Source organism: Maylandia zebra, linkage group LG8, assembly GCF_041146795.1.
Source record: "Maylandia zebra isolate NMK-2024a linkage group LG8, Mzebra_GT3a, whole genome shotgun sequence".
Lineage (NCBI taxonomy): Eukaryota > Metazoa > Chordata > Actinopteri > Cichliformes > Cichlidae > Maylandia > Maylandia zebra.
Window position 1 is genome coordinate 2,382,390 of NC_135174.1, and position 26,952 is coordinate 2,409,341.

At 42.4% G+C, this 26,952-nt stretch overlaps 1 protein-coding gene across 7 annotated transcripts in view; it reads left to right on the forward strand.

Annotated features, from left to right (window-relative positions):
• ryr2a (ryanodine receptor 2a (cardiac)) overlaps positions 1-26,952 on the forward strand; it is a 317,523-nt gene that overhangs the window by 96,347 nt on the left and 194,224 nt on the right. For all 7 annotated transcript variants that reach the window (XM_014410059.4, XM_024799042.2, XM_076887178.1 and 4 more), the window contains exons 8-16: positions 699-795; positions 7,537-7,611; positions 8,933-9,089; positions 9,232-9,396; positions 10,388-10,509; positions 22,326-22,509; positions 23,174-23,309; positions 23,564-23,659; positions 25,929-26,047. In XM_014410059.4, coding sequence (XP_014265545.3) covers positions 699-795; positions 7,537-7,611; positions 8,933-9,089; positions 9,232-9,396; positions 10,388-10,509; positions 22,326-22,509; positions 23,174-23,309; positions 23,564-23,659; positions 25,929-26,047 — 1,151 coding nt within the window. The remainder of the gene's footprint in view (positions 1-698; positions 796-7,536; positions 7,612-8,932; positions 9,090-9,231; positions 9,397-10,387; positions 10,510-22,325; positions 22,510-23,173; positions 23,310-23,563; positions 23,660-25,928; positions 26,048-26,952) is intronic.

The window sequence follows — 26,952 nt, forward strand, 5'->3', positions numbered from 1 at the left end:
CATCTCTGATTTGCTCACTGTCTACAGCCCAGTCAGACCTCTCAGGTCATCAGGTTCAGATCTTTTAACGGTTCCCAGAATCAGATCACAGTCTGCTGAGAGTGCTTTCTGTTATTGTGGTCCTGTTCTTTGGAACAAGGTGCTTGCTGACCTCTGTTACATCTATTACTATATCCACAAACAGACTGAAAACCTTTCTTAATAATTCTCTGTCTAGATTTTACCAAGTAGGGTGCAGTAACGTCAGTCATCTTTTTTCAGTATAACACCTCTATACAAAATGCTGTGGAGCTTTTCACAATTTTGTATCTGTAACCAAATTCTCATTTTTGTGGGACGTCCAGAAATAGTTCATGACTCACTTTTTCACCGACGCTGATGTTTTGAGTGCCATTGTTTGAAACATAGCTGTTTTTCATTTGGACAAGTATTTCTACTGATCTTTATATATCTGAACAGGGGTGTTTCAGAAATATAAAGATCAGTTGCTGCCTTCCCACGTCAGGTTCATCCGAATACTCAAATGAGTTTCAAAAATAGCAACACATGCAAGATAGCAGGTGTACTGCTGCTTTTTTGTCATTTCTCTGGAGAATTATGTATCAAGTTTCACCCTCTGATCTGCCCTCCTATCTGCCCCTTTTATCTCCATTCATTTAATAAAAAAACAAAAATCCTCACCCTTTGCTTTCTTTTAGGTTTCCTTATTGGAGGAGATGTTCTGCGCCTACTTCACGGTCACATGGACGAGTGCCTAACAGTTCCTTCTGGGGAGCATGGAGACGAGCAAAGGCGGTAAGGTGCAAAGCTTAGTGGTGCTACTGCTCTGAAATAATTCAGTTTACGCACACACACAGAGAGTCTTAACCTTCCTGTATAAGTTACCTTGAGATGACATATGCTATGATGCTGTCTGTGCAAGAGAGAGAGTCAGAGTGGATTCGAACCCACTCTCAGCTGTGTGGCGTATGGCCGCCTGCTTGGCTCAGTGAGCTGAACCGGTGCCCAAAGTGCAGCTTCTCAGAAACAGCTGGATCAAGAGGAGAAAAAAGAGAAATGCACACATTACCCCAATTTAGCATACTGTCAATGGCTGTACAGTGTTGTTCCAATATAGTTGAGATTTCTAACTCTATATTTACAAGGATCAACACTTAGAAAACATAAGGAAGCTAAAGAAGAGGGATTACATAAGGAATGTAGGGATTAAGACTCACTGCCAATATTAATAGACTTAAAGAAGTCCAGACGCTTTTCTTTCCAAGCTCCTGTGACTACGATGACCTGGATGACTGAGAACCTTCACAGACATATTGCCGTACATTTTGGGAGGAACACCCTTCAACTGGTGCGGGAGTATGAAAGGGAATCAAGGAAACTAGCGGATTATAGGAACCATCTCCGTTTCAACCTAAGATGTAGACAAAGCAGAGTTGTTCCTAAGAGCCTGCGCCTTGGATCCACTGTCAGGGGATACAGAGCAGACTTGATTCTACAGAGAGCACAAAATCACCTTTTAAGTGAAAGGATAAGACAGGTCCATTTCACCATAGATGCCCTCCAGATCAAGATCAGCCAGACCCTGCAGGAACTGGAAATCCTTCTACCCTCTCCAATTTTAGAAGAGGTTTACAAGTTTGTGGACAAGGCTCAGCGGGCCCAACACTCTAAAGGAAAAGAAAGACAACGCAGGAAATTTCACACCTTGCTTTCAAAAACACACACTCCTCATTCTGAACCAACACAACCCAGAGAAGAAAACACACCTGATGCCAGTCAGGAGAAATGGGTTAAGAACTTTTCAGACAGGATTCTCACTGAACCTGAAAAGAGAGTATTAGCCAAAGGACTCAATTTTGCCATTTCTCCACAACAGTTGCCCATAGTGGACCTCATCACAGCCACAGAATCTGCCATACGGATTAATAAATTATCACAGACAGAAGCAGAGCAAATCAGGATGAAAGTCTCAGCCACGCTCTCCAGTGCCAAAGTCCCTCCATCCAACCTCACAATACAAGAAAAGAAGGCCGTCGCTTCCCTGAGCAAAGACCACAACATCACTGTTTTACCAGCTGATAAGGGAAGATGTACCGTGGTCCTAAACACTACAGATTACCATACACAGATCACTACTCTCCTCAGTGACAACAATACCTACGAAGCCCTAAAGCGAGACCCCACAAGCAGCTACAAAAAGAAAGTTATAGCTTGCCTTCAAGACTTTGAAAAGGACAAAATCATTGACCGCCTTACATATCACCGCCTTTACCCAGGGGATGCCATACCCTGCATCTACGGACTTCCTAATCTCCACAAGGAAGCTGTCCCACTCAGACCCATAGTCAGTAGCATAAACTCAGCCACTTACAACATTGCTAAACACCTTGCTACCATCCTTGCGCCTCTCGTGGGGAACACCCCACACCACATCAAGAACTCCACCGACTTCACCGACAAGGTCCAGAAACTTACCCTGGATCCAGATGAAACCATGGTGTCCTTTGATGTAGTCTCTCTCTTCACTTGCATACCCACCACGGAGGCCGTGGAGACTGTCAGAAAACGACTACAAGAAGACAGCTCCTTGGAGGACAGGACCAACTTCACACCCGATCAGATCTGCACACTGTTAGACCTCTGCCTCACCACTACATATTTAAGTACAACGAAGGCTTTTACAGACAAAAACATGGCTGTGCCATGGGCTCCCCCGTGTCACCTATTGTAGCCAACCTTTACATGGAGGAAGTGGAAAGGAAGGCTCTTGGCTCTTTCAAAGGAAGAGTACCCAGCCACTGGTACAGATATGTGGACGACACCTGGGTCAAAATCAAGACACAAGAAGTGGAATCCTTCACTGCGCACATTAACGCTGTGGATAAAAACATCAAGTTCACCAGGGAAGACACAAAGGACGACTGTTTGCCTTTCCTGGATTGCGCCGTGCACATTGAAGAGAACGGCAAACTCAACATCGAAGTTTACCGGAAGCCCACACACACGGACCAGTACCTCCTCTTTGACTCCCATCACCCTTTGGAACACAAACTTGGAGTAATCAGGACCCTACACCACCGGGCAGAACATGTTCCCTCTAAGCCTGAAGGAAAAAAGAAGGAACACACACATGTAAAGGAAGCACTCAAAACGTGCGGCTATCCTAAATGGGCGTTCTTAAAGTCAGCAAAGAGGCACAGAAAAGAAGACCAGACACCAGCGAGGGAGGACAGACGCAACAACATTGTCATCCCCTATGTAGCCGGCGTATCAGAGAAACTCAGGAGAGTTTTCTCCAAGCACGACATCCCAGTGTATTTCAGACCCAGCAACACGCTCAGACAGAAACTGGTTCACCCCAAAGACAAAACACCAAAACACAGACTTAACAATGTGGTGTATGCTGTACAGTGCAGCGAGGAATGCTCAGACCTCTACATTGGAGAGACCAAACAGCCACTTCACAAGCGCATGGCACAACACAGAAGAGCCACCTCCACAGGACAAGACTCAGCAGTCCATCTGCATCTTAAGGATAAAGGACACTCTTTGAGGATGCCAATGTTCACATTTTGGACAGAGAGGACAGATGGTTTGAAAGAGGAGTGAAAGAAGCCATCTATGTCCACTGTGAGCGACCATCTTTGAACAGAGGCGGGGGTTTACGACACCAACTCTCTGCCATCTATAATCCAGTTTTGAGATCCCTTCCCAGACGCCTTAACGCCCACTCACATCCTGGGCCATCTGACCTCAGGAATTCGCATGATAAGGTGGGGCCAGGTTTCACAATGAACACACCCGAAACTCTGGCTGATTGGGACCCACACCCAGTTTCCCACCTTGGCTCAGGCGATTAGAGGATCATCAGGGGGTCCTTTTGTCCCTCTGTGGGGGGTCACTCCCACTAGGTTTATATCTGGGACTCTCCACCATTTGACCTTAGAACTGAAGAAGCTTCTCGGATGAGAGGTGAAACGTCTTCAAGCAACTTAAAGAAGTCCAGACGCTTTTCTTTCCAAGCTCCTGTGACTACGATGACCTGGATGACTGAGAACCTTCACAGACATTAATAGGTTTCATTTGCACCAATAAATAATATGATGACTCTGTATATTATTTATGAATAAAAAAAATGAGGGAAATAGATCAAACAATTAATATGATCTCAATCCATTAAAAAGTAATTTGGGGATTGTAATTAATGGGAAATTTTGATAATTTATTTGTTTACTCAGTCTCAAAAAATACTCTGGGCTTTTTATTTATAACTATGATAACTGACTAATAACTAAATTAATATCTAAGTTCTTTATAACAAAAGTTGTACAAGTATATAGTCTTATACATTTATTACATTAGCATATGTAGTTAAGTGAATTTATTTACAAGAGAAACTGTCACGGCGAGTAAGAAGAGCCGTGTGGAAAAGGTAAAGGAGGATCCAAACAAAAAACAAAAAAAACAAGGAGCACAAGAGTCCAGATCAGTCCAAAAACCCCACAAGAAAACAGTTCAAGAACACAGGAAAACAGATCAAAAACCAAACCAAACCAGAGCTCAACAAGAGTCCATGAAATGTTCAGGGGGTCGACCCGGAGGTCGACAGCACAAGAGCCAAAACAGTTCAGGGGGCCGGCCGTGCGGACAGCAACGGTGGTGATGGACAAAAAGTTCTGGGGGCCGACCGTGCACACGGCAACGGCGACGACGGGCAAACAGTTCTGGGGGCCGTCCGTGCACACGGCAACGGTGCAGACAAAACCAATCAGGAGGCCGGCCACTTGGAAGGCAGTGGCGGCCACTGAGAAGGTCCGGAGGCCGGCCGCGAAGCCAGCGGTGGCGACGAACTCTCTCCGGAGGCTGGCCTTGACGGCCATAACGCTGGTAAATGGTAAATGGCCTGTATTTGTATAGCGCTTTTCTAGTCCCTAAGGACCCCAAAGCGCTTTACACAACCTGTCATCCACCCATTCACACACACATTCACACACACATTCACACACTGGTGATGGCAAGCTACAATGTAGCCACAGCCACCCTGGGGCGCACTGACAGACGCTCAACTAGAGGCCTGGAAAGCGGCTGGCAGAGGCGAGGCGGAACAGGACGAGCTGGGTCCAATGACAGTGTGGCAACCGCAGGACCAGACGAGGCAGGACCGGACGCTGAAGCTGGGCCAGGCGTGGATGAAGACACGGAGGCAGGACCAGGTGTGGATGAAGCTGACGCTGCAGGCGTGGATGAGGCTGACACTGCAGGCATGGATGAGACTGACGCTGCAGGCGTGGATGAAGACACTGCTGCGGAACCGGACGGCAGCGTGGCGGCTGCGGAACTGGACGGCAGCGTGGCGGCTGCGGAACCGGACGGCAGCGTGGCGGCCGTGGAACCTGACAGTGGCGATGCTGCAGGCGATGATGCTGCAGGCGATGATGCTGCAGGCGATGATGCTGCAGGCGATGATGCGGCAGGCGACGATGTGGATGCAGTAGGCAGTGATGCTGCGGATGCAGCAGGCAGTGAGGCTGCAGGCGGTGATGTGAATGCTGCAGGTGATGGCGTAGAAGTCGCAGGGGATGATTCAGCAGGTGACGGCTGAACAGACTTCCCCGTACCGTCAGCTGACATGAGGATGTGCTGGCTGGGTCCTCCAGGACCCCCAGCAGACGAGGCGTGGTGCTGGGTGGGCTTCTCGGACCCACCAGCTAACTTGGCTTGACGCTGGACGGGCGACTCGGGACCTCCAGGTGAAGGTGGAGTTCGTGGAGAATGAAGTTTTGTACCAGCGGGTGCAGTGAGTCCAATAGCCAGGGATAATTGGAAATAAGCTGCTGTAGCCTGGCTTCCAGAATGTAGAGAAATGCTTCTCCCTCATGCTCTAGCCACAGGTTGATTGATTTTGAAGCTGAGTCCGTTATGAGCTCTCGAAGCTCCGTGGGTGGGGTGAATGCCGCTGGATCCATATCTGGCTGGTCCGTACTGTCCTGGCGAGTGAGAAGAGCCGTGTTGAAAAGGTAAAGGAGGATCCAAACGCAGGCAGTTGTGAAGGTGATTTATTGAACACGAAGTATAGATAGGCAAACGGCAAAACAGAGAACTAAACTATACTGGGACAACTAAACTACTGAGCATGAACAAGAACACGAACCTGGATATAAAGGAAGGAAGACGATGGTACATGACGATGACGGCAGGGAACACACGAATGAAACATGGTGGATACACAGACGGACCAGCAACTACAAAGACAGAAGACGCAACTTAAATACCCACAGAGAAACACAGGGAGATCACACACATGTAGGGACACAGCTGGGAGTAATCAACAAGACGAGACAGAGGTAAAACTGAACACACTCACATGAGACGCAGACCTTCACAATAAAACAGGAAACAAGAGATCACTACACGAGGACGCAGACAGGACACAGAACTAAACTCACACAAAACCTGCGAACAAAAACCCCAAACCAGAATCACAGTAATATAATATATCACAAATAATCAAAACACCAGACAACCCCAAAACACTCCAACATGCAAAATAAACCAAAACATTGAAACTGACCCAGAACCGTGACAGAAACAATATAAAGTTATCATTGTCTAATATTAAAACGGTTTGATTATTTGAAACATGTAAGTCTAAGAAAATGCAGACAGCACTGTACATTCAAAGTCCAGGCAAAAGCTTTAGTTTGGAAGCAGAAATTAAAAAATTCCTTCACCAATAGTGAAATAGTTGTTGAGTTGTGCTCATCAGCAGAGACTCAGACTGACTGCATCATGTTGGTAATCTGTGTTTATTCAATGGACAGCAGTTATTTTCAAGGTTTTACCAACCTGTCTGGAAGTGATTGCAGTCAACCCAAGCTCCACAGATCCACCAGTGCAACTACCTTGTGAGTGAAAGTGGTCTACAGAGGTTGAGGGTGTTGCATGCTTAACCTCTGCGCAAGCAGTTGGAATGACTGGAACAAACAGAAAAACAAAAACCCAAATCGGTGCTGGGAAGCCACTATTTTTCTCCCAGTAGTCTAGCGTGACTGGGCCATTATATAGGGATGATGGTAAGCTGAACTAATGCTGTGCTATATCCCACTGGACGGCTCTAAAAGAACACACGTAGTTTCCAAGTCTTATTTCAAAAGACGCCTCTCCAGTCAACATTTTTTGTTCTGCCTACCTTCAGCTTTCTTTACCCACCAGTTGGGGCCATTACACATATAATACTCAGTTTGTCTGGTTCTGCTTGGAGGGACAGAATGTAACAAGTCCCTTTACTGACAGAGAGCTTTGACTAAGATGAATAAGACTATTAATAATTATAGTTTTAAGAAGTTCCCAAAGGAGACTGCCAAGCTGTTAAACAATGAGGCTCAAAGTGACTGTGCTCCCATCTGACTAACTGCTGGGGTTTATTATGAGACTGTATAATCAGGTTAAATACTTATGAATCTTCTTTGCAAATATAACAGCACTTTTGGGAGATTTGTTAAAACAGATTTGCAATTCTGTCATTCGTTTCTCCAGGACAGTGCATTACGAAGGCGGAGCCGTGTCCTGTCATGCCAGGTCACTGTGGAGGCTGGAGACACTGCGAGTCGTGTGAGTATAAACAACATACATGTGCTCTGCATACGTTTACAAACAGGTTAATGCAAAATAAAAACACATGTAAAACACATACAAAACCCAATGTAATACTAGTGTCAGTCACAAGACACGATAAAGGAAGACAAAGGAAAGTTGTGATAGTTGCGTCAGGCGGAGAGATTGAGCTGGAAAGGGTGTGCAGCAGGTTAGATAGAAACATGTTAACAAGTGAAGAGACTGTGTTGAGAAGATGAAAACAGTATTTAAGGAACTGATGAATGTAGAAAATAAGAGAGAGAGAGATGGATTGAGGAGAGCTAGTGAATCAGGAAGTGCAGAGGCTTAGAAAGGAGGGAGTGAGGGCAGTTGATTCAGATGACATACCTGTGGCAGCATGGAGACGTGTAGGAGAGAGGGAAGTAAACTTTTTAACCAGACTGTTAAACACAGTTTTGGAGAGTGAGAGGATATACTGGTGAGCCATAAGATGAATGCATGTGAAAGAGCTGTTGAAACTAGGTTAAGAAGAAAGGTGATGATCAGTGAGCAGCAATATGGTTGCAAGCTGAGAAAGAGCACTACAGACGGGATATTAGCTTTGAGAGTGTAGATAGAGAAGTGTGGAGAAGGTCAGATGGAATTACACCTTCTCTTTGTGGATCCAGACAAAGCATATGATAAGGAGCTAAGTGAGAAACTGTGGTAGTGTATGAGGAACTCAAGAATGGCAGGGAAGACTTTGCCAAAAGTATTCACTGGTCTGCCTTTGCACACATATGAACTTAAATGATACGCATGTGCAGGCTATGCAAAGATGCCCCTCAGACAATCCAACACATGACTGCAGGGTGCAAGATGCTAGCAGGCAGGACATACATGGAATGCCATAATGCCATAAAAGTGGCTGGCATCGTATCCAGGAACATCTGTGCTGAATGTGGCCTGGAAGTCCAGAGGTCAAAAAGGGATCATCCCAGATCCTGTGGGTCTTCCAGATACAGACAAACTGGTGATGACTAAGAAACTGTCCACAGTGGTGGACAAGCAGGTGTGTGGGGACACCTGTCACTCACAGTGGCAACTTTAACCACTGACATGTTGGAAATGTAATAATTTATTTCAACATATGTATATGTATGTACAAAAAGAAATGTTTACATTATATGTTATATTTAGTATTTCGATCTATGGTTCAATGACTAAATAATACTGTATAGTGCAGGTTTAAAGGCACTGAAACCATTGATGTTCTGTATGTCTAATTCCTCATAACATGCACTATTAAATCAGTCAGGTTCCTTGACTTTTTTTGGATTTCTGTCAATATGTCCAGGTGGAGTGGGAGTCATATCCGTTGGGGTCAGCCATTCAGACTGAGACATGTGACCACAGGGAAGTATCTGAGCATGGTAGAAGACAAGTCTCTGTTGCTGATGGACAAAGAGAAAGCTGATGTCAAGTCTACAGCCTTCTGCTTCAGGTCTTCCAAGGTATAGAGTTAGTGACATCAGTAGCAGTGCTGTCTGTGAAGGCCATAATCTATGAAATCATTGTGTTTTGAATGAAGGAAATTCTCTGTGTTTTTATAGGCTCACTTGTCTAAGTGAATTTTCCTCTTTGTTTCTCCTTCAGGAAAAGCTGGACCTGGGTGTGAGGAAGGACGTGGATGGGATGGGGACTCCTGACATAAAGTATGGTGACTCTGTGTGTTACATTCAACATGTTGACACCTGTCTGTGGCTTACTTACCAGACTGTTGATGCCAAGTGTGCACGCATGGGTGGAGTACAGAGAAAGGTACCATATTGCACCAAACCATAACTTCACCTATTACAACTTTATAAATACTTGTGTCTGTAAATATGGTCCATGGTGAGGTTGTGGATTTTCATTATGCTAGAGTTAACGTAAAATTAAGATGAATGTAAAATTCATGCACTTCTTGCACAGTCAGAATGGGGAAAAGTTTTTCAATTAAAAAGGGGGATGAGCTGTGTTTTCATCGACCCAATAGCGTTGGATTTACCTCAGATACTTTGAATCTGCTGCATTATTTGGACAATGACACCATTTTTAAATGTTATTAGTTTTTACTTTTTGTACACAACCACATTAGATTTTAAATCAAACATTTCAAATGTAATTGAAGTGAAAATTTCAGGCTTAATTTATTAACACCATTGTAATAAAAATATTTGTGGGTCTTTCACTAACTGCAAATGAAGCTGACTTGGTGACTGACTTGACCAATGAAGAATATCTATCTTTGTCTTCTTCTTTCTTGGGTTGCCTTTGCAGTATGTGTTTGGCCATTAGCCATTTACTCTGCTGTACAAGCAGTTTTGTGGTATTTGGCTGAATCTGTGCAGAGTAGACACCTCTGCACTTCAGAAATCATTCTGATTCTTGTGTCATACCATCAAGAAACATTGTTGACATGGTTCCACTGACAGCCAACGCAGAGGGAAACCTTGAAAAATTAACAACACATAATAACAACATATAAGTATTTATATGTTTAACATATTAGTCCGGGTCTCTGTGGCAATAGTTAGTGAAAATGAAAGAACTGTCACTAATTCTAAAAGCTGCTGGATGCTGTAAAAGACTTTACTTTTTTCACTAATGGAACTGTTTTTGTGCAAATTTCCTATAAATATTCTGAAGATTCCTCATGTATCCAATCAATGCATCACCCATCAACTGCAAAGCAACTTCCTCTGTTACTGAGCAATCTTAATACATTTCTGAATCTGCTGAACCTGGAGAAACTTTGTTTCTTATTTAGGCAATCATGCACCATGAGGGGCACATGGACGATGGGCTGACACTATCGCGATCACAGCACGAAGAGAGCCGCACTGCAAGGGTCATCCGCAGTACTGTCTTCCTGTTCAACTGCTTCATCAGGTGCAGCGAGTAGTGATTTTCAAGTATGCATGTTACACTTGCCTGTAAGTTACTGTGGCATCATTATAAAGAGAAAAATGGAAATCACTGGGTTGAATAACAATCAATCAATCAATCAATCAATCAATCAATCAATCAATCAATCAATCAATCAATCAAAGCTTCATTCGCCACATGCAGGTTGCCCTGCAGTGAAATGGGACCCCCCCCCCCCGATCTTACACACACAACACAGACATTACATGGGGATACAAGTCAGAGATCGGTAGCGTTACAGAAAAACACTGAAATGTACACTACAATGGGAAAGTACAAGAGGAAAAAAAGAGACCTCTACTCATGCTGTGCTTCCATGGTAGGACAGCATGAGAACAGGAAACAAAAAAAAACAAAACAGCACCAACATGAATAACATTAATATGTAGAAGGTCTATAACTTTTTAACTTCAAATCTTACCTCAGTTGTGAAACTCAGGTAAGGTTTTGTGAAACTGTTTTCACCGTGAACTGTTTTACTTTGTATTCGTATATCAATTACTCCCAAATACAACATTTGTTGTCACATTTAGACAACATATTCAAATGAGAAAAAGTGCAATAAGATGACAAAGTTCAGTTCATTTGTAAAAATTTATAGGACAGTGGTGACAAATTCATTTTCACAAAGGGCCAAACTAGGAAATAAGAATCAAATTAAGGGCTTAACATAGAGTACTGTCCAAAAGTCCTGAGCCACGTCTCATTTCTTTATGTTTTGCTTTGAAAATGGAAAATTTGTGTAGCGTCGTACAGTTTGCACTAGCACTGGGTAATTTGCCATCAGGTGGCAGAGGAGCCTACATTACACTGCTCACCCTCTGTAATGTATAATGTGTAGCCCAAAGGTGCACAATGAAAGCTCATGTTTGAAACACTAACGTAGAGTGTGATGTGACTGCAAATGTGGTCACATTACACTCTGATGTAAAAATCAATCCAACAATCTCTCATGATTAGTGTATTATTATTATTATTATTATTATTATTATTATTATTTTTTTTTTTTTTTTTTGCCTGTCCCGTTTGGCTCTTTTGCCATCAGAATTGTTGTCTAAAGGCAAAGAAAGATGCCCAACGGATTTACTTTACCAAATTGACCATCCCAGCCTTGCCGTAATGGTCCATTTGATTCACCTTTTATTGTTTATTTTATTTTCATTTACTGAATACGGGACAGACTTGACTGGGGGAAAGAAGGGGAGAAAGAAAGAGGGAAAGAGAAACAGCTGAGAAGAGGGACGGGGGAGAAGGGCAAAAGACAAAAACCAACAGAATGATCAGAAAAAAAAATGCATATATCGATCACCTGGATCACCTGCTGAGAAAGAAAAAAGAAAACAAGCAGAAGAGAACAAGAGTAATAGAATAAACAACATCACAATGATATATGGGAATATGACAGTAAATACTAAATATTTAACATTATTGTGCAGCACATAAGATCAACAGAACACAGTGTGCTTTGAGGTAGGAGCCAAAAAGGGTGTAGTTTGTGGGTGTGATCACCCGTGTGTACACCTGTGAGCATGGACGCGCTTGTTTTTTTAAAAGGTTCCTTCATGTAATGATCTGCTAGAGGGTGTGGGGGGGCCACAGCCCCGTCCTCCAGGGCATGAAGCAGGTATGGAGGAGATCAAAACTCCAGACATCCAGAGGCCCCCAGAACACAAGAGACCAAGGAAGACCACCAGAGGGGCAGCTGCGCCACTGTCCCAGAAAGAGCTGAGGAGAGTCCCAGATGAGGGCTCACTCAGCAGCCGCGGAGCAGAAGCCAGGGGGGGTTGCAGTGACGCGCCCGTGAGCTCCGCCGGCAGCCAGCCGTGCCTGAGTGACCTCCGAAGTGGCCCGAGCGAGCCCCAGGCTCCAGGCCCCGATAAGCGGCCGCCAAGGAGTGAGCCGGTGTGTACCCGGACGCCCATCCCCGGACACAAAGAACCACCAACGCACCGATGTCTGAGGGCGTCTGCCACTGGCAGGGGAAGTGGTGGTGGGTGGAGATAGGCCTCCAAACCTTGGAGGGCCTGAGATGTCCCCAGAGAGGTGGCGTCTGATACCCAACCTGACATATAGACACAGACATACAGGCACACACATATGCAAACATCCATTCCCACCCTCATGCTCTCATATGCACTTACTCCACACTCAACCAACGTGGAGACAGACATAGAGAGACACTGTACACACGATCATGATTAGTGTATTAGTGTATTTCGATCTTGTTTACACAAACATTCTCATTCTGCACCCAGCGAGGCCCCTCCCCCATCTCGCATATTCTGGCCACTTGTCTGTTACAGACCGCTCGTCAGACGTTGCAAACTGGTTCTGAGACAGGTGAGAACCTGGCCTGCTGGAGCTCTCTCTGCTCTTCAGGACTGTTTTGAGCACACTGACTGGGACATGTTCAGGGAGGCTGGTACAAATAGCGATTGCACTAACTTGGAGGAGTACACATCATCTGTGACCAGCAACATTGCAAGTGGATTGATCATGTCACTGACTTCATCACTATCATAATACCAGACCAGAAAATGTGGACCACTGCAGAGGTGCGTGTGCTGTTAAAGACTCGAGACTCCGCCTTCAAAACAGGTGACAAGGTGGCCCGGGGAACAGTGAGGGCCAAACTGCCTCGAGCCATCAGAGCAGCGAAATGCGCGCATGGCTGAAGAATCCACAGCCACTTCCAGGACAGTGGTGATACGCGGCGCATGTGGCAGGGCATCCAGGGCATCACCAACTACAGGTAGACGACACCTGCCTGTGATAGTGACGCCTCCCTACCAGATGCACTGAGCAACTTCTATGCACGGTTTGATGCTCAGAACAGCGTGATGGTGAGGAAGATCACCCCACCTCACAACGACCAGGTTCTGACCTCGTCTGATGTGAGAACTCTTCAAAGAGTTAACCCATGGAAGACTGCTGGTCCAGATAACATCCCTGGAAGAGTGCTCAGAGAATGTGCAGACCAGCTGCTAGATGTCCTCACTGACATCTTCAACCTCTCTCATAGCACTGCTTTCATTCCAACGTGCCTCAAGGCCACCACCATCGTTCCTGTGCCAAAGAAGTCCTCAGTGTACTGCCTCAATAACTACCGTCCTGTTGCACTCACACCCATCATGATGAAGTGTTTCGAGAGACTTGTCATAAGGCACATTAGGACCCAGCTGCCACCCACATTGGACCCACTGCAGTTCACCTATTGTCCCACCTGATCAACAGATGATGCCATCGCCACCACCCTATATCTCGCCCTCACCCAACTGGAAAACAAAGACACATATGTGTGGATGCTGTACATAAATTTCAGTTCAGCATTCAGCACAATCATTCCTCAGCACCTGACTGGAAAACTGAGCCCGTTGGGCCTGAACACCCCCCTCTGCAACTGGATCCTGGACTTTCTGACAGAGAGACCTCAGACAGTCCATCTCCAGCACCACCACACTGAGCACTGGAGCCCCTCAGAGCTGTGTGCCCAGCCCACTGCTGTTTCCTCTGCTGACATGTCACTGTGCAGCAATGCACAGTTGGAACCACATCATCAAGTTCGCCAATGACACGACTGTGATGGGTCTCATCAGCACGAGCGACGAGTCAGCATACAGAGAGGAAGTGTGACAGCTAACGGACTGGTGTAGAGTCAACAACCTGTCTCTGAATGTGGAGAAAACAAAAGAGATAATTGTTGACCTTAGGAGAGCACAGAGAAATCACTGTCCTCTTAACATCGATGGATCCGAGGTCATCAAGAGCACCATATTCCTTGGTGTCCACCTGGCGGAGAACCTCTCCTGGTCCCTCAAAACCAGCTCCTTAACCAAGAAGGCCCAACAGCGTCTCTACTTCCTGTGGAAGCTGATAAAAGCCCATTTCCCATCATCCATTCTCACCATGTTCTACAGAGGGACTATAGAGAGCGTCCTGAGCACCTGCATCTGCAGTTTTTTTTAAGGGTTTACTGCACACCATGTTGAAATATGTCAAGTTTTCAGCTAAGACCTCTTTTAAAATTGCCTTGTTGGTCCAAAAACACTATTTAATGTCTGTCAAACTGTCTGATCTTTGGCGTTTTTCATAGATTCAACTAAAGAAATGGAACCAAATATCACAAAATTTGTTTTGCAAACATACAGTTGAAATTTGTTAGTTGCCTGTTATGTACAGAAATAATACTGGGTAATTTTTTGAGTTTGATGCCTTTTTTATTCTTAAGTGATTTATAGGACAGTGTTAAGTGGATTAAGAAACAACTTTCCTCTGAAACTGGTGAGTTACAAGTTGAATGAAAAAGGTTCGGTTACTGTGGTGACTACCATCTGGTTACACCATGTGTCTTAGATTGTTAGGCCCAAGTACAATAACATAAGTTTTATCTGGATTCAGAAGCAGAAAATTAGAGGTCATCCAGGTCTTTATGTCTTCAGGACATTTTAAGTAATTGGTGCATGTTTACTGGTGTCATGGATAGATCAAGCTAGCTCTGTGGAAGTAATTAAGACTCCCCATATCCATGAACAAATTGTAGTCTATTAGATAGATATGATTCGAATCACTGCAGCGGAGTACCTTTAATACTTACAGCATGCTCAAATCACAGTAAATTATTATCGTCGACAGTGTTGAACCCTGCACTGAGGCCTAGAGGGACAAGCACAGAGATGAGTTCACTGTCACAAGAAGATCATTTGGCTTGTGGTGCATAGTCCATGAATAGAGATAGGTTGATCATATTTAAGATTGAAGCATTAAGTGGGAGGACTTTTTAAAGGAGGCTTGTAGGAATGGGGTCTAAAAGACAAGAAGTAATTGTTTAAGTTAACTCAAAAAGATCATTTGGAGAAAAAGAGTCTAAATAATGGATGAAGTCATTAATAGTTAAGGTTAAGAGTTATTTGCTTTAAGGTGCGTGTTTGAGAATTATACCAGGGAGTCAAGTACTTCTGATTTGAGGCTTTCTTTTACAGAGAATCCATAGTATTCAGATACAACAAACAGAACAGTTTTTTCATTTCAGGCTTTCAACTTTTTGAATTATAACTAGGGATGGGTATCGAAAACTGGTTCTTGTTGAGAACCGGTTCCCACTGTTTCAATCCCTTGGAATTGTTTGCCATTTTTGCAAACGATACCCTGACGTCATCACGTTGCGGAGTGTCATTTACCTGGCAGGAAACACGGCGGCTCAAACGCTCAAAAGTTTGATTATACTTTACGAGAATGGATGACAACAGGGCAACTTGCAATACTTGCAAAGTAGATATTTCATTTAAGGGAGGAAACACTACGAATATGCGAAAGCATTTGCTCACAAAACACGTGATAACCTTGAATGTCATGTTTTTAATTCCGCTCCGGACTCGTGAATCTCAACCCAGCAGCAGCGGTAACATTTGCACGTCCTCTCCCGTTAATGCGGCAGGTAAATAATCAACTAACAGTGCATATTATGTTAGCGCGATCTGCCTTATTACAAAACCTGCCATTACTGTGCGTTTAGGTGACCGTGATGAGAGAGACAGAGTCTGGCTGGCTCAGACTGGCAGTTCTCGCTGCAGTCTACCGGTAGCATCTCCTTTCTAGTGATGCGCGAATCATGAACGAATCGTTCAATACTCGAGAATCACTTTACTGACTCATGAATCATGATTCACAAGCCCAACTGACTCACTGACTCATCCCTGTTGCTGTTAGCAGCAATATATCTAGCTTATAATTAAAATTGTGGAGAAAAACACAACATCCAGTATCGTAACAAAAACATTTTTGCTCTGAAGAAGAAGTTCACATCAAGACAATAGCTCCTCGGTTCACAGTAGCATCGCTCTGCTAACATGCTAACAGCACATTTGAGCTACTCACCCCCTCCCTTCTGTGCTGAATCATAGAGCGAACGAATCACTCACTCACTCACTAACCCCCTCCCTCCTGTGCTGAATCGTAAGCCTAAGCGAATCACTCAGGACTCACTAACCCCCTCCCTCCTCTGCTGAATCGTCAGCGTAAGCGAATCACTCAGGATTAACTAACCCCCTCCCTCCTGTGCTGAATCATAGAGCGAACAAATCCCTCACTCACTCACCCCCTCCCTCCTGGCTCACAGCTCCTTCTTCTTCTTGGTTGGCAACCAATGTTAAGGCACATTACCGCCCCCTGGCTCACAGCTCAGTGGACATTTAGATGAGAAAATATATATTTGACACATTTAAGGAAAATACTAATAAAATAAAAATAAACAAAATAAATGTTTATTAAGCAATTTTGATAGGAAATTTCTTAATTTTAGAAATGTTTTTGCTCTTTTTTGCTCTATAAAATAGTTGTTTTCTTTTAGAATCATTCATCTTAGCAGGGGGATTTACATGAAAAGAGAAACAAATTAAGTTTGAGTGAAAATGTAAATTTTTTGAACTCTCTGGTCAACTGACTCAGTGAATCAAATGACCCAAAAATCCGATTCACTTTGGTGAGTGACTCATTAAAACTCGATTCAGTAAAAAGAATCAAATTTACCATCACTACTCCTTTCAGGCCAGGATAGACGAATGTCACCGAGCAGTGATTAAGTTTGTGGTAAAAACTTAATCAACACCATTTGGTGGTGGAGGAAGGTTCAGGGCTGAAGCAATCAGCTTCATGGGCTCATCCGGTTAGAATAAGAAAAGCAGCCATCTAATGCAGAATTATTTTCAGGGTACTCCTTTTATTCTCAAATAAATAAGGCAAAAAAGGAAGGAAACAAAGACACACATGGACTGCCAATGCTGAAAGAAAACAGAGATTCAAGTTACTCATTACCAAAACACCATTTGCCACAGCAGATCCCCCCGATTTTTGGTAAGTGAATGTGTTTAATTGTAGGCAGGGACATTACTGGATATTCTTGTGTAATTGCTACAGAATAATTTATGTTATACTTTGTTATTGCTACAGAAGAATATTTATTTTATTATTTTACATTTGCAATTTTTTTTCCTGGGGACCCTGTGACACCCCATTGAAGAGCCGTAGGCTGTGGATCTCTTAAGATCTCACTGCTGGGTTTGTAAGGCCATGTTTGTCATGAACCGAAGTTCAGCGCACAAGCTGGACCCAGAAGCAGAGCCAACACACACAGGAGTACGAGAAAATAAACTTCATTTTAACTGAAGGTGTCCGGGGAGGGTAGAAGGAAAACACGCGTGAAACTAGAGAAACCAAGGGACCGGGAGATGAGTCGCGCAGGAACGCCGAAAACGGGACTGTGGGAGGCTGCAACAGAAAAAGGAAAAGAATTATTGGGGCGCGGGGAAATAGCAGCATACGTGGGGGTGGGCGTGGGCATCCCATCAGCTCCTCGGACGGCGGGCCGCGGACCATGACAATGTTACTCCTAAATTTCTATCTTGTTCAAAGAGAAGATATAAAACAAAGTTCTAAGCTATTCGACCTTTTTAAAAAAGAATCGCTAAGAGAATCGATAAAGAATCTAATCGTTAAACAGAATCGAAAATGGAATCGGAATCGTGAAAATCTTATCAATATCCATCCCTAATTATAACTCTGTTGTTCTGTGGTTGATTAATAAGCTGGAGTTGATGATTGCTGCTACTCCCCCTCCTGGTGTTGATTCACTTAAGCTGACAAAATCATCCTGCAGTAACAAACTTTTTGTAAGGCGGAATAAATCAATGTTATTTATTAACAGGGTTTTAGAAGAGAGAGACCTAATGTTTGATAACCAACATTTGTATTTATACAGGACAAAAGTCATAAAGTGCTTTACAATACAAAGTAAAATGCAAGAATTAAAACAGTTTAAATTCATAAAACTAAATAAAGCCAATCCTACACAATTCCACTTGCTTCTTTTAGAAGCTTTCAACACTTTCCATATCGTGAGTCCAATGGAAGCAAGTTTTGAAACCTGGTGTCCCGGGTGTCTACAACTCCAAAAGCACAGTCTCCTCTTCTCTGTAACTTAGACAAACAGCCAACAACAAGTGATCAGCTGATCTCAGAGACATGGCAGTTACCTATGAATGAAGAAATTTACTAATATAGTGATGTATCTGACCATGAACGGCTCTGAAAATGATCACCAGAACTTTAAGAGAAGCTATTGTAAAAAACATCTGATTTTTCTATCGATTAAAAAAAAAGATAAAGTAAAAAGGATGTTCATTTAATGGAAAATGTTAAAAACCAATAACAGGCAGCTTAAACCATTTATCATATTCTTCATATTCTTTAATGTTAAATTGTGCTGCTTTAATGTCACATTGTGCATTATCAATGAAGAAAAAAAACCACTTTAAAATAAACCGGTGTTAAATATGATATGAAAACATGTTACTACGTTCATGTTATTGTGTTACTAAAATGATGAATTAACATCTGAAAACCTAATAAATTGCAACTGAAAAGTGCGGTGCATTGTGCTGTTTGACAACTTATGACGACCGCTTCGATAAAAGTTAAAATCTAAAATAACAGAATAATATATCATCCAGCCATTTTCTTCCGCATATCTGAAGTCAGGTCGGTTTATAATACAGCTCTGTATCACTTTTAAGATAAAAGTCTAGATGTTAAGTCTTTTTACACTCTCTCAGATGAGAGATAAGCCAGGTCCACTTCAATCCTTTTCAATCCCACCTCTCTCGACAGTACCTTGTATGTAACTGTTGATTTTCTCTATGCAATATTGGACCAGTGTAAAGAAAATTATATCCAGAGCGAGAACTGAAGAAATTATTCATATTGCATTTTATTAACAAAGAAGTAGAAATTTGTGATTTACTTTTTTGGGCATAGAATTTTATTTTGCAAATTTTCACTTGTCTTAGTATACCTGACAGAACAACTGCACTGAAAGTTGATTTAAGATACACAAAACAATCAATATAAAGTTGTATTAACTTATTTGTTCCTCCCTGATTTATTTTGGTGTAATACATTTACCTGTTTCATAAAATGTAAATAGAGCCTAAGTAAATGTAAAATGTACTTTATTTTTCTTTTACAACTCTTTTGTAATTAAGTAAAATTAAAAGAAACGGGCCCACACCTGGGGGGGCTTGATATGTTCCAAGAGAATGAGACACAGACACTAATATGTGTTTCCACCGTCATGCACACATATACAAAGACTCACGCACTCACCCAACATGGAGACACACAAAAATGAACGTGGTACACTAAGACCCCATGCCTCACTCCGCCCACCCATATGTGGTGTTGATGCATGCTGTTCTAAAATGCATTTTAAGCAGGCGAGTAGCATGGTGCCAAAAACCTTCTGCCAGACAACACTTGGTGTCAGCACGGCCCCTCCCTAGAACACATATTGTCTACATATATTTAAAAATGAGAGGTGGGCACCAGCACCAGAGGTGAGGCTGAATAAACAGACCGTCCTCTGGACGCCCTTCAGTGTGCCAAACCCCCGAGGCCCAATATGAATGTGTAATGAGAGTGTAAGTAATACAAATGTCTAAGTTGTGGAATAAAACTGAGGTGCAGGTGGCCAGGAGGGGACAGAGGAGGAATGTCTCCCCTACACCTCAGTAACACACCTGTGCCTCAATGGAGGATCCAAGGAAGGAGGGAGGCAACTGGGGATGGGGAGGGGGGGGGGGGATCTACCAAGGGCAGGGGCCCCAGGCCCAACCACACCCACCCCAACATTCAGTCATACACTGCATAGGACAATAGACACTGAGGCTGAGTTCATCCTCCACCTCTGCTACATCTTCTCCACCTGCAGAGTGGACTCCTCAAGAGCAGAGGCCACCAGCAAAAGATGGTAAAAACCTTGATTCATTAACCTGTATAGAGCACTCTATGTTGTATTTTGTATTGTATTAATTGTAGACATTGGGATGTCATTTCATGTTATTTCTAATCTATTTAAAATCTTTTAAACATATCTGAGACCAGAGACTTTGGTCTAAGCTGACTGATAAATCTGCCTCCCATTTTGCAATAGGAGGGCATATTGATTCATCTATTTTGGAGAGTGTCCAGTATATTTTAGACAACTGACCATCATCTTTGTAACAATGGTATAAGATTCAGAATTCGGAGTGTAAACTGGAATCATGCATTCAGTGGGTTAAGGGATTGGAGACTACAGGGACTGTGGGATTTGACTCCACTCTGGAAATCAAGAAGAAAAAGCCACAGGATGCTGGAGAAGGAAGAATATTGCAACGAGTGCAGGGAGAAGTTGAAATAGGTTCTGGGTGATAGGGAAGAGTTACCAAATGACTGGGAAAGTAAGGCTGAAGTGCTGAGGGGAACTGCCAAGATGATAAGTATGTTAAGAACCTACACATTGGACGCATAGACAAATGCTTTGTCACATGTTCATTCAACGTAGTCAGTAGACATTTGAATAGAATCTTGGTACAAGTAGAAGTTCAGCCCTACATCAGTTAAGTAGAATGTTGTTCCTGGCTGTTATGGACCCACCAGTTACTATAATACCATCTGGGACCACAGCTATCGAGGAGAATGTTCACCTGTGGATTACTGTCAGTCATGTTGTTGAGATCAGGTTTCTGTGAGACTTGGACGATCTGTTGCTCTTCTTCTTTTTGTACGTGAAAACAACAAGCCGAGCTGGATTCTACAGAGTCTCCAAACCCCTCTCCACCCCTCTGTAACAGTGTTGTCATTTAATGCAATTTGTTTTATACTTTATGGGGCTATTATATGCTGAATGTGTATTTTTACAATATCAGGTCTACTTATAAGACATTTCAATTGATGCCCTACATCTTAACCCTCTCAAGGCAGGCGTTGCCGATTTGCAACAGTTAAAAACTAACAACCCGATTACCCCACATACATATTTTTTTTGTTTTTTTTGTTTTTTTTTACTCAGAAGTACGACTGCAGGACTTGGTTGTGCATTAGCAACAAAAAGTTTAATTTGAGCCTGAGAGGGTTAAACAATAATTCCAGAAAATGAGTTTGAGCTGTACTACATCAAAGAAAAACACAGCACAAAGGACGTGTTAACGAATGATCAGCTCACACTGACAAGCTTGTCACGGTCAACTAACCCCGAAACAGCCTTAACACAGACTCTGCAACCCCATAGGATTACTAATCTGATTAGACAGCTGAGAGATTTCTTTTCCAACCCCTCAGTCTCTCGTGTGTGAGGTTTCAGTCAGACATGTCACTTGGTCATGCTTTGATGTCTGTTTCAAAAAGCTAACACGGTGAATATGCTCAGTGTAAAGCTCCACAACGGGACTTTGCCAACTAGTTGATGTCACGATGGCCAAAACCATATTTAAACATTTTTTCTTTATTGTTTGTCAGCTGTAATCCACAGACATATCGTCACACTGAGAAAAACCCACCTGTATTAACATGCTTCATTCCATTTTCATCCAAATCAATAAAGGTCTGACTTCTGGATCCTTGTGAACGACTCTTCTTCCAAGTCTTCCTCTCTTTTCATTTTGGGAATTGAGATAATCTTTAAAATTGCAGGTTAATTTCTGGGGTCATCTAGAAGACAAGGATGCAAAAAATGAAGGAATCCTTCAGACAATCTTTCTGTCTTTCTGTGTTTATGACTTCAACACAAGAGAAACATCAAATCAGTGATTAGGCTGAGGAGAGGGATTGGCACATTTTAGTTTCTTTCTCATTTGCATCTACATTCACACTCTTGCAGCAGAACATGCTAAACTTGCGTAACACAAGGTGACATTTTCCGCTTCTCTAGTTTATAGCATGACTGACATCCTCCATTCTGTATTTCCCAGGGGTCTGGACATACTAAGAAAGAAAGGAAGGAGCTTTACTTTGGATCTGCCAATAGACTCAGTTAGCCTGAGCCTCCAGGATCTAATAGGTTATTTCCAACCGCCTGGAGATCACCTAGAACATGAAGACAAACAGAACCGACTGCGAGCTCTGAAGAACCGTCAGAACCTCTTTCAGGAAGAGGTAGGGTGCACTTGGACATATGTGTGTTTACAAACTAACTTCAGATCATTTTTAACAGTTTTTGCTTCCAATTTTAAAGATTTAGTCTAATATATTTATATATTCTGCCTCAGTACATACATACAGTACATCCACCCCCAGTGAATTTTGTAGTGGTTTATTTCTAATGATGGAACATGTTGGAATATTTAATGTCTAAAATGTTATTTTAAGAAGAAAAAGAAAAGATGAATCAATTACTTTACTGTATACACGAATTGTTTTCTTTTAATGACAGAATCCATGTCTGTGAAACTGTTGCTCAAAGAACTGCCAATTATATCATGTTTGCTTTCACATTGTGTCCATAGTGGCTGAAAATATTCACAGTGGCCCAAACCATTTCTCTACTAACTTGTAAACATGCGTTTTGCTCCTGTTTACTTGGAGAGAAATTGACACACTTCGAGCTTCCAGTGGCCATTAGAGGAAATGCAGTTTTTTTGGCACGTCTGTGTTTTTCAACTCAGATATTAGCTTGGTCACATTATCTATATCCAAATCCATAGAATGATTTAACGGCATTCAATTTGCTTTTATTTCCTAACTTTTCTGTGACTACACTCTGTTTTGTAGAGCTCATTTCAGGTGAATAAAGTAAAAACAACAGTTTTCATATTTCTAGGGGATGATCAGCCTGGTCTTGGAGTGCATTGATCGGCTTCATGTCTACAGTAGTGCAGCTCATTTTGCGGAGGCAGTTGGAAAGGAGGCTGGAGAGGCCTGGAGCGCCATTCTCAACTCCCTCTACCAGCTACTGGGTAAACAAGCGCACAGACAGAAGCACAGAAAAGATGCAATAACTCAAATTGTAATTCCACTCACCTAAAACTACATATTAGACCTGAAGACAATCAGGTTATTTTAAGAGATGACAAATGCTCAGAGATTCATTCAGAAAGGGATCAGAGGACAGAGACAGGTGACATGTGGGCTCAGTAAGAGTTTTCTATGTTACTGTTGTTACACCTCTTGATATCATGTCACTTCTCTCAACTTATTTTCATCTTTCTAGCTGCACTCATCAGAGGGAACAGGAAGAACTGTGCCCAGTTCTCTGGTTCACTGGACTGGCTCATTAGCAGACTGGAGCGACTGGAGGCTTGCTCTGGTAGGTTAGCTTGTCTTTTACATGGTATAATATATTTTATGGTTATGTAAAAGAGGTGCTGAAGTCAAAGTACACATTCTCAGAAATGCCTTGGTTACATACAAATGGATGTTACGTAGAAAAAGCAGTTGACATCAGATGACAAGTCAATTTAATCACCTCGTAAAAGGTTTCAGCTAATTTAACAAGAAGCCACCTTTTCAGCTGTTAGAAACATGACTGTGCCTTAAGCTTCCAAGTTTATATTACTGAATCAGCAATATGATAGTGGGATGATAGTGGGAACCAACTGAAATTCTGAGCAATGAGGGGTTTTCTCTTAGTCGGATCATGGATGAACTGAAGGTTTATATGAGCGCAGTGCACTGTGGAAACTGGGTAAGTTGGATTCAGGCTTTGCTCACCAAAACACAATAAAGCTGCTTTAAACATAAAAAGGATCCAGAATTTAATAAACAAAGAACACAAGAGTCAGCAGAGTTTGTTGCTGTGTTGCTGAGTTGGTTGAGGTAAACCCACAAGTGAACGGTGGAAAAACATGCTGATGAATTACACCGACTACAGTTAAATGTTGGTGTCGTTTACAGATAAATAAATAATAGGAAACGAACAGGACAGAGTCGAATTTATTTATTTAGCACATTTAAAACAACGGCTGTTCACCAAAGTGCTGTACGTCTAAAATAATCAAATGAGATAACAACAGAGGAAAAGATGTCATAATTTAAGAAAGTAAGAATGAAATGAGTACAGAACTCATTCTGATTTAAAAGCCAGAGAATAAAAGTGGCTTTTCAAACAGATGAGTCAGCAACAGGAGGGACAATATGAGACCTGAAGTCTGTGATCCTATTGCTGAAGACTTGCCTGCAATGCTATAAGAGGAGCAGCAGTAGGAGAATTAAGAACAGAGTTAATCACAGTAAGTACAGTACGAGTCTGTGACAGTTGTTAGCCACGATCTTAGAGAAACACTTCTTTTTGCTGCTCTTACAGTCTTCTGATAATTTAACAAAGATTCAAAGTTATCAAAAGACACATGTTCGGTCAGTTTTTCTACACACGTGTCTGAGTCCTCTGGTGGCATTATTGAACCAAGGCTTAGTTTTATGTTTTTGACTCCTGGTTGTGAGTTGAGCAATGAAATCAAGGATCTCTAAGGAGGTTGAATTAAACAGAGAAAGTAAGTCGTCAAGTGGATGGACCTATCAAAAAGTAAGGCGTGACTACAGGGTTTTTTTGTTCTTGTCCAATCAGAACTGTCGTGAGAAGACCAAAATGCCCAACAGATTTACTTTCCCAAGTGGACCGCTTGCCATAATGGTCTACCTGGTAGTCATATTTTATTAGAACTTTATTAGGATTTTTGAGTTATTACAATTACAATGGACAAAACTGGGGGATGGAAAAGAAAAAGAGGAAAGAAAGAGAAGTTGAGCACAAAGTTCACAGAAGGAGAGGGAAAGAAAAATAGAGAAGCAGATGGAGAGAGAGCAAAAACAGTGAAAATCTGCTGAAGAAAAACAACAAAAACACAGCAGAGAAACCACGGCAACGACCAGCATATGGGGTAGTCTACCTAGTACTCACATTCTGATGATTTAGAGTCTACCTGTGACACTGTCTTTACCTTACAGTGTAACCTGCTTTGTGATGACTTGTAACAAACCACAGGTAGAAGGAACCTGGAAACAGTCAAAGGGCAGGCAAGAGAAAAGACTATAAACAGGATGATGATGTCCAACATGAACCAGCAGGTTTAACAAATCATACATTCAAAAGGGAAGAAAGTGAAGACGGAGAGAAATACACCAGAATCGACGATTACAAAATACAAAAAGGCATTAACTACTCTGTTGTTATGATCTGGCAATACATCGATAAAAATGTACAGAAATCAGTTGCAAATTAATCGAACAATATTTAAATAACTTAAAAAAGAAATATTTAAAAAGCACTTTTAACATTTTATTTATTTTCTCTATTTGCTCTAGTTGCATTTGTAATTCAATCTTTTAGTGGTGTCCTGTATGTTTAGAAGTATTTCCACTTTGACAGATAAAATTTACATCATTATTTTACATATCTAACGACAGTAAGATGTAGAGCTGAGTGATGAGTAAGCTAGTTGCCTCTGCTCTTAGCTTTGGGACCTGTACAGCCATTATCGGTTCTCCAAACTTTGACAGTAAAACCGACTCTTAGCTTTTTGTGAACTGTGGTTTTGAATCAAGTTATCGTCACACTGCACCTTATTTTTCAATTACAGGTATATTGGAGGTGCTTCACTGTGTACTGGTGGAGAGTCCTGAAGCACTTAACATAATCAAAGAGGAACATATCAAGTCTATCATATCTCTGTTGGACAAACATGGTCGGAACCACAAGGTACGGGCACTTACTTACCCACAAACACAAACTGGTGATGATGATAGTATATTTTAAAGCCTAGTTATCCCTGGTACACTTGCATCATTTTTTATAGGTAGAAAGGCTGTTCTTTGGATAGCTTGCCTTGGTTATTCTGTTGATTTAGATTCTGTCGGTATGTGTTGTTTCTTTATTTGACTCCATGATGTTGAAAACAGGACTCTGTGAGGTCAGACCCTCTGTTGCAGGACGACTTCTCCTTATTACGTCTGGCGAGATAGGTTTTATGACTCTGCCTTGTTATTTCACCCTTTTTTCATGCTGAAGCATGGATGTAGTACCAATCACATTAAAGTCTGAACATCTATACATGGTGTTTAAAACAAGCAATCTAATATTTTTTTAGGTCCATCTTATGCTCATTAAAAGCTCTTACTTAACATACATCCTGCTAACACACTCAATATGTTAGCAGCAGATCCTTTCACTCAGTACTTTGTTGTAAGGCCTCCATGGATCTAACTTGTTGCAGTGTATCGCACCGAAGATCCACACCCTGGACCTTTTGTTGTGTTGAAATCATTTAGTATCAAGGAGCATTATCCTGATGGGAAAAGTTATTGCCATCAGGGAATACTGTTACCATTAAGGACCAAAAGTTTCTTGTGTCATCACACTGCCTGTGCCAGCTTGCAGTGTTTCCCATCATTTCTTTGAGTAACAGCTAAATGCACTGGGTTGTCACCAGATGTCAAAGAAAACCAGGCCACCTTTTCCCACTGCTCCATGGTACAGTCCTGATACTCATGTGTTCATTGTAGTAGGTTTCAGTCAGAAATACAGACTGAACGGACGCTCTGAGCCCTCTGTGGTGTCTCCAGCCACCACTGACCTTTTCAGCAGTTCAGTATAGATGTCACTAC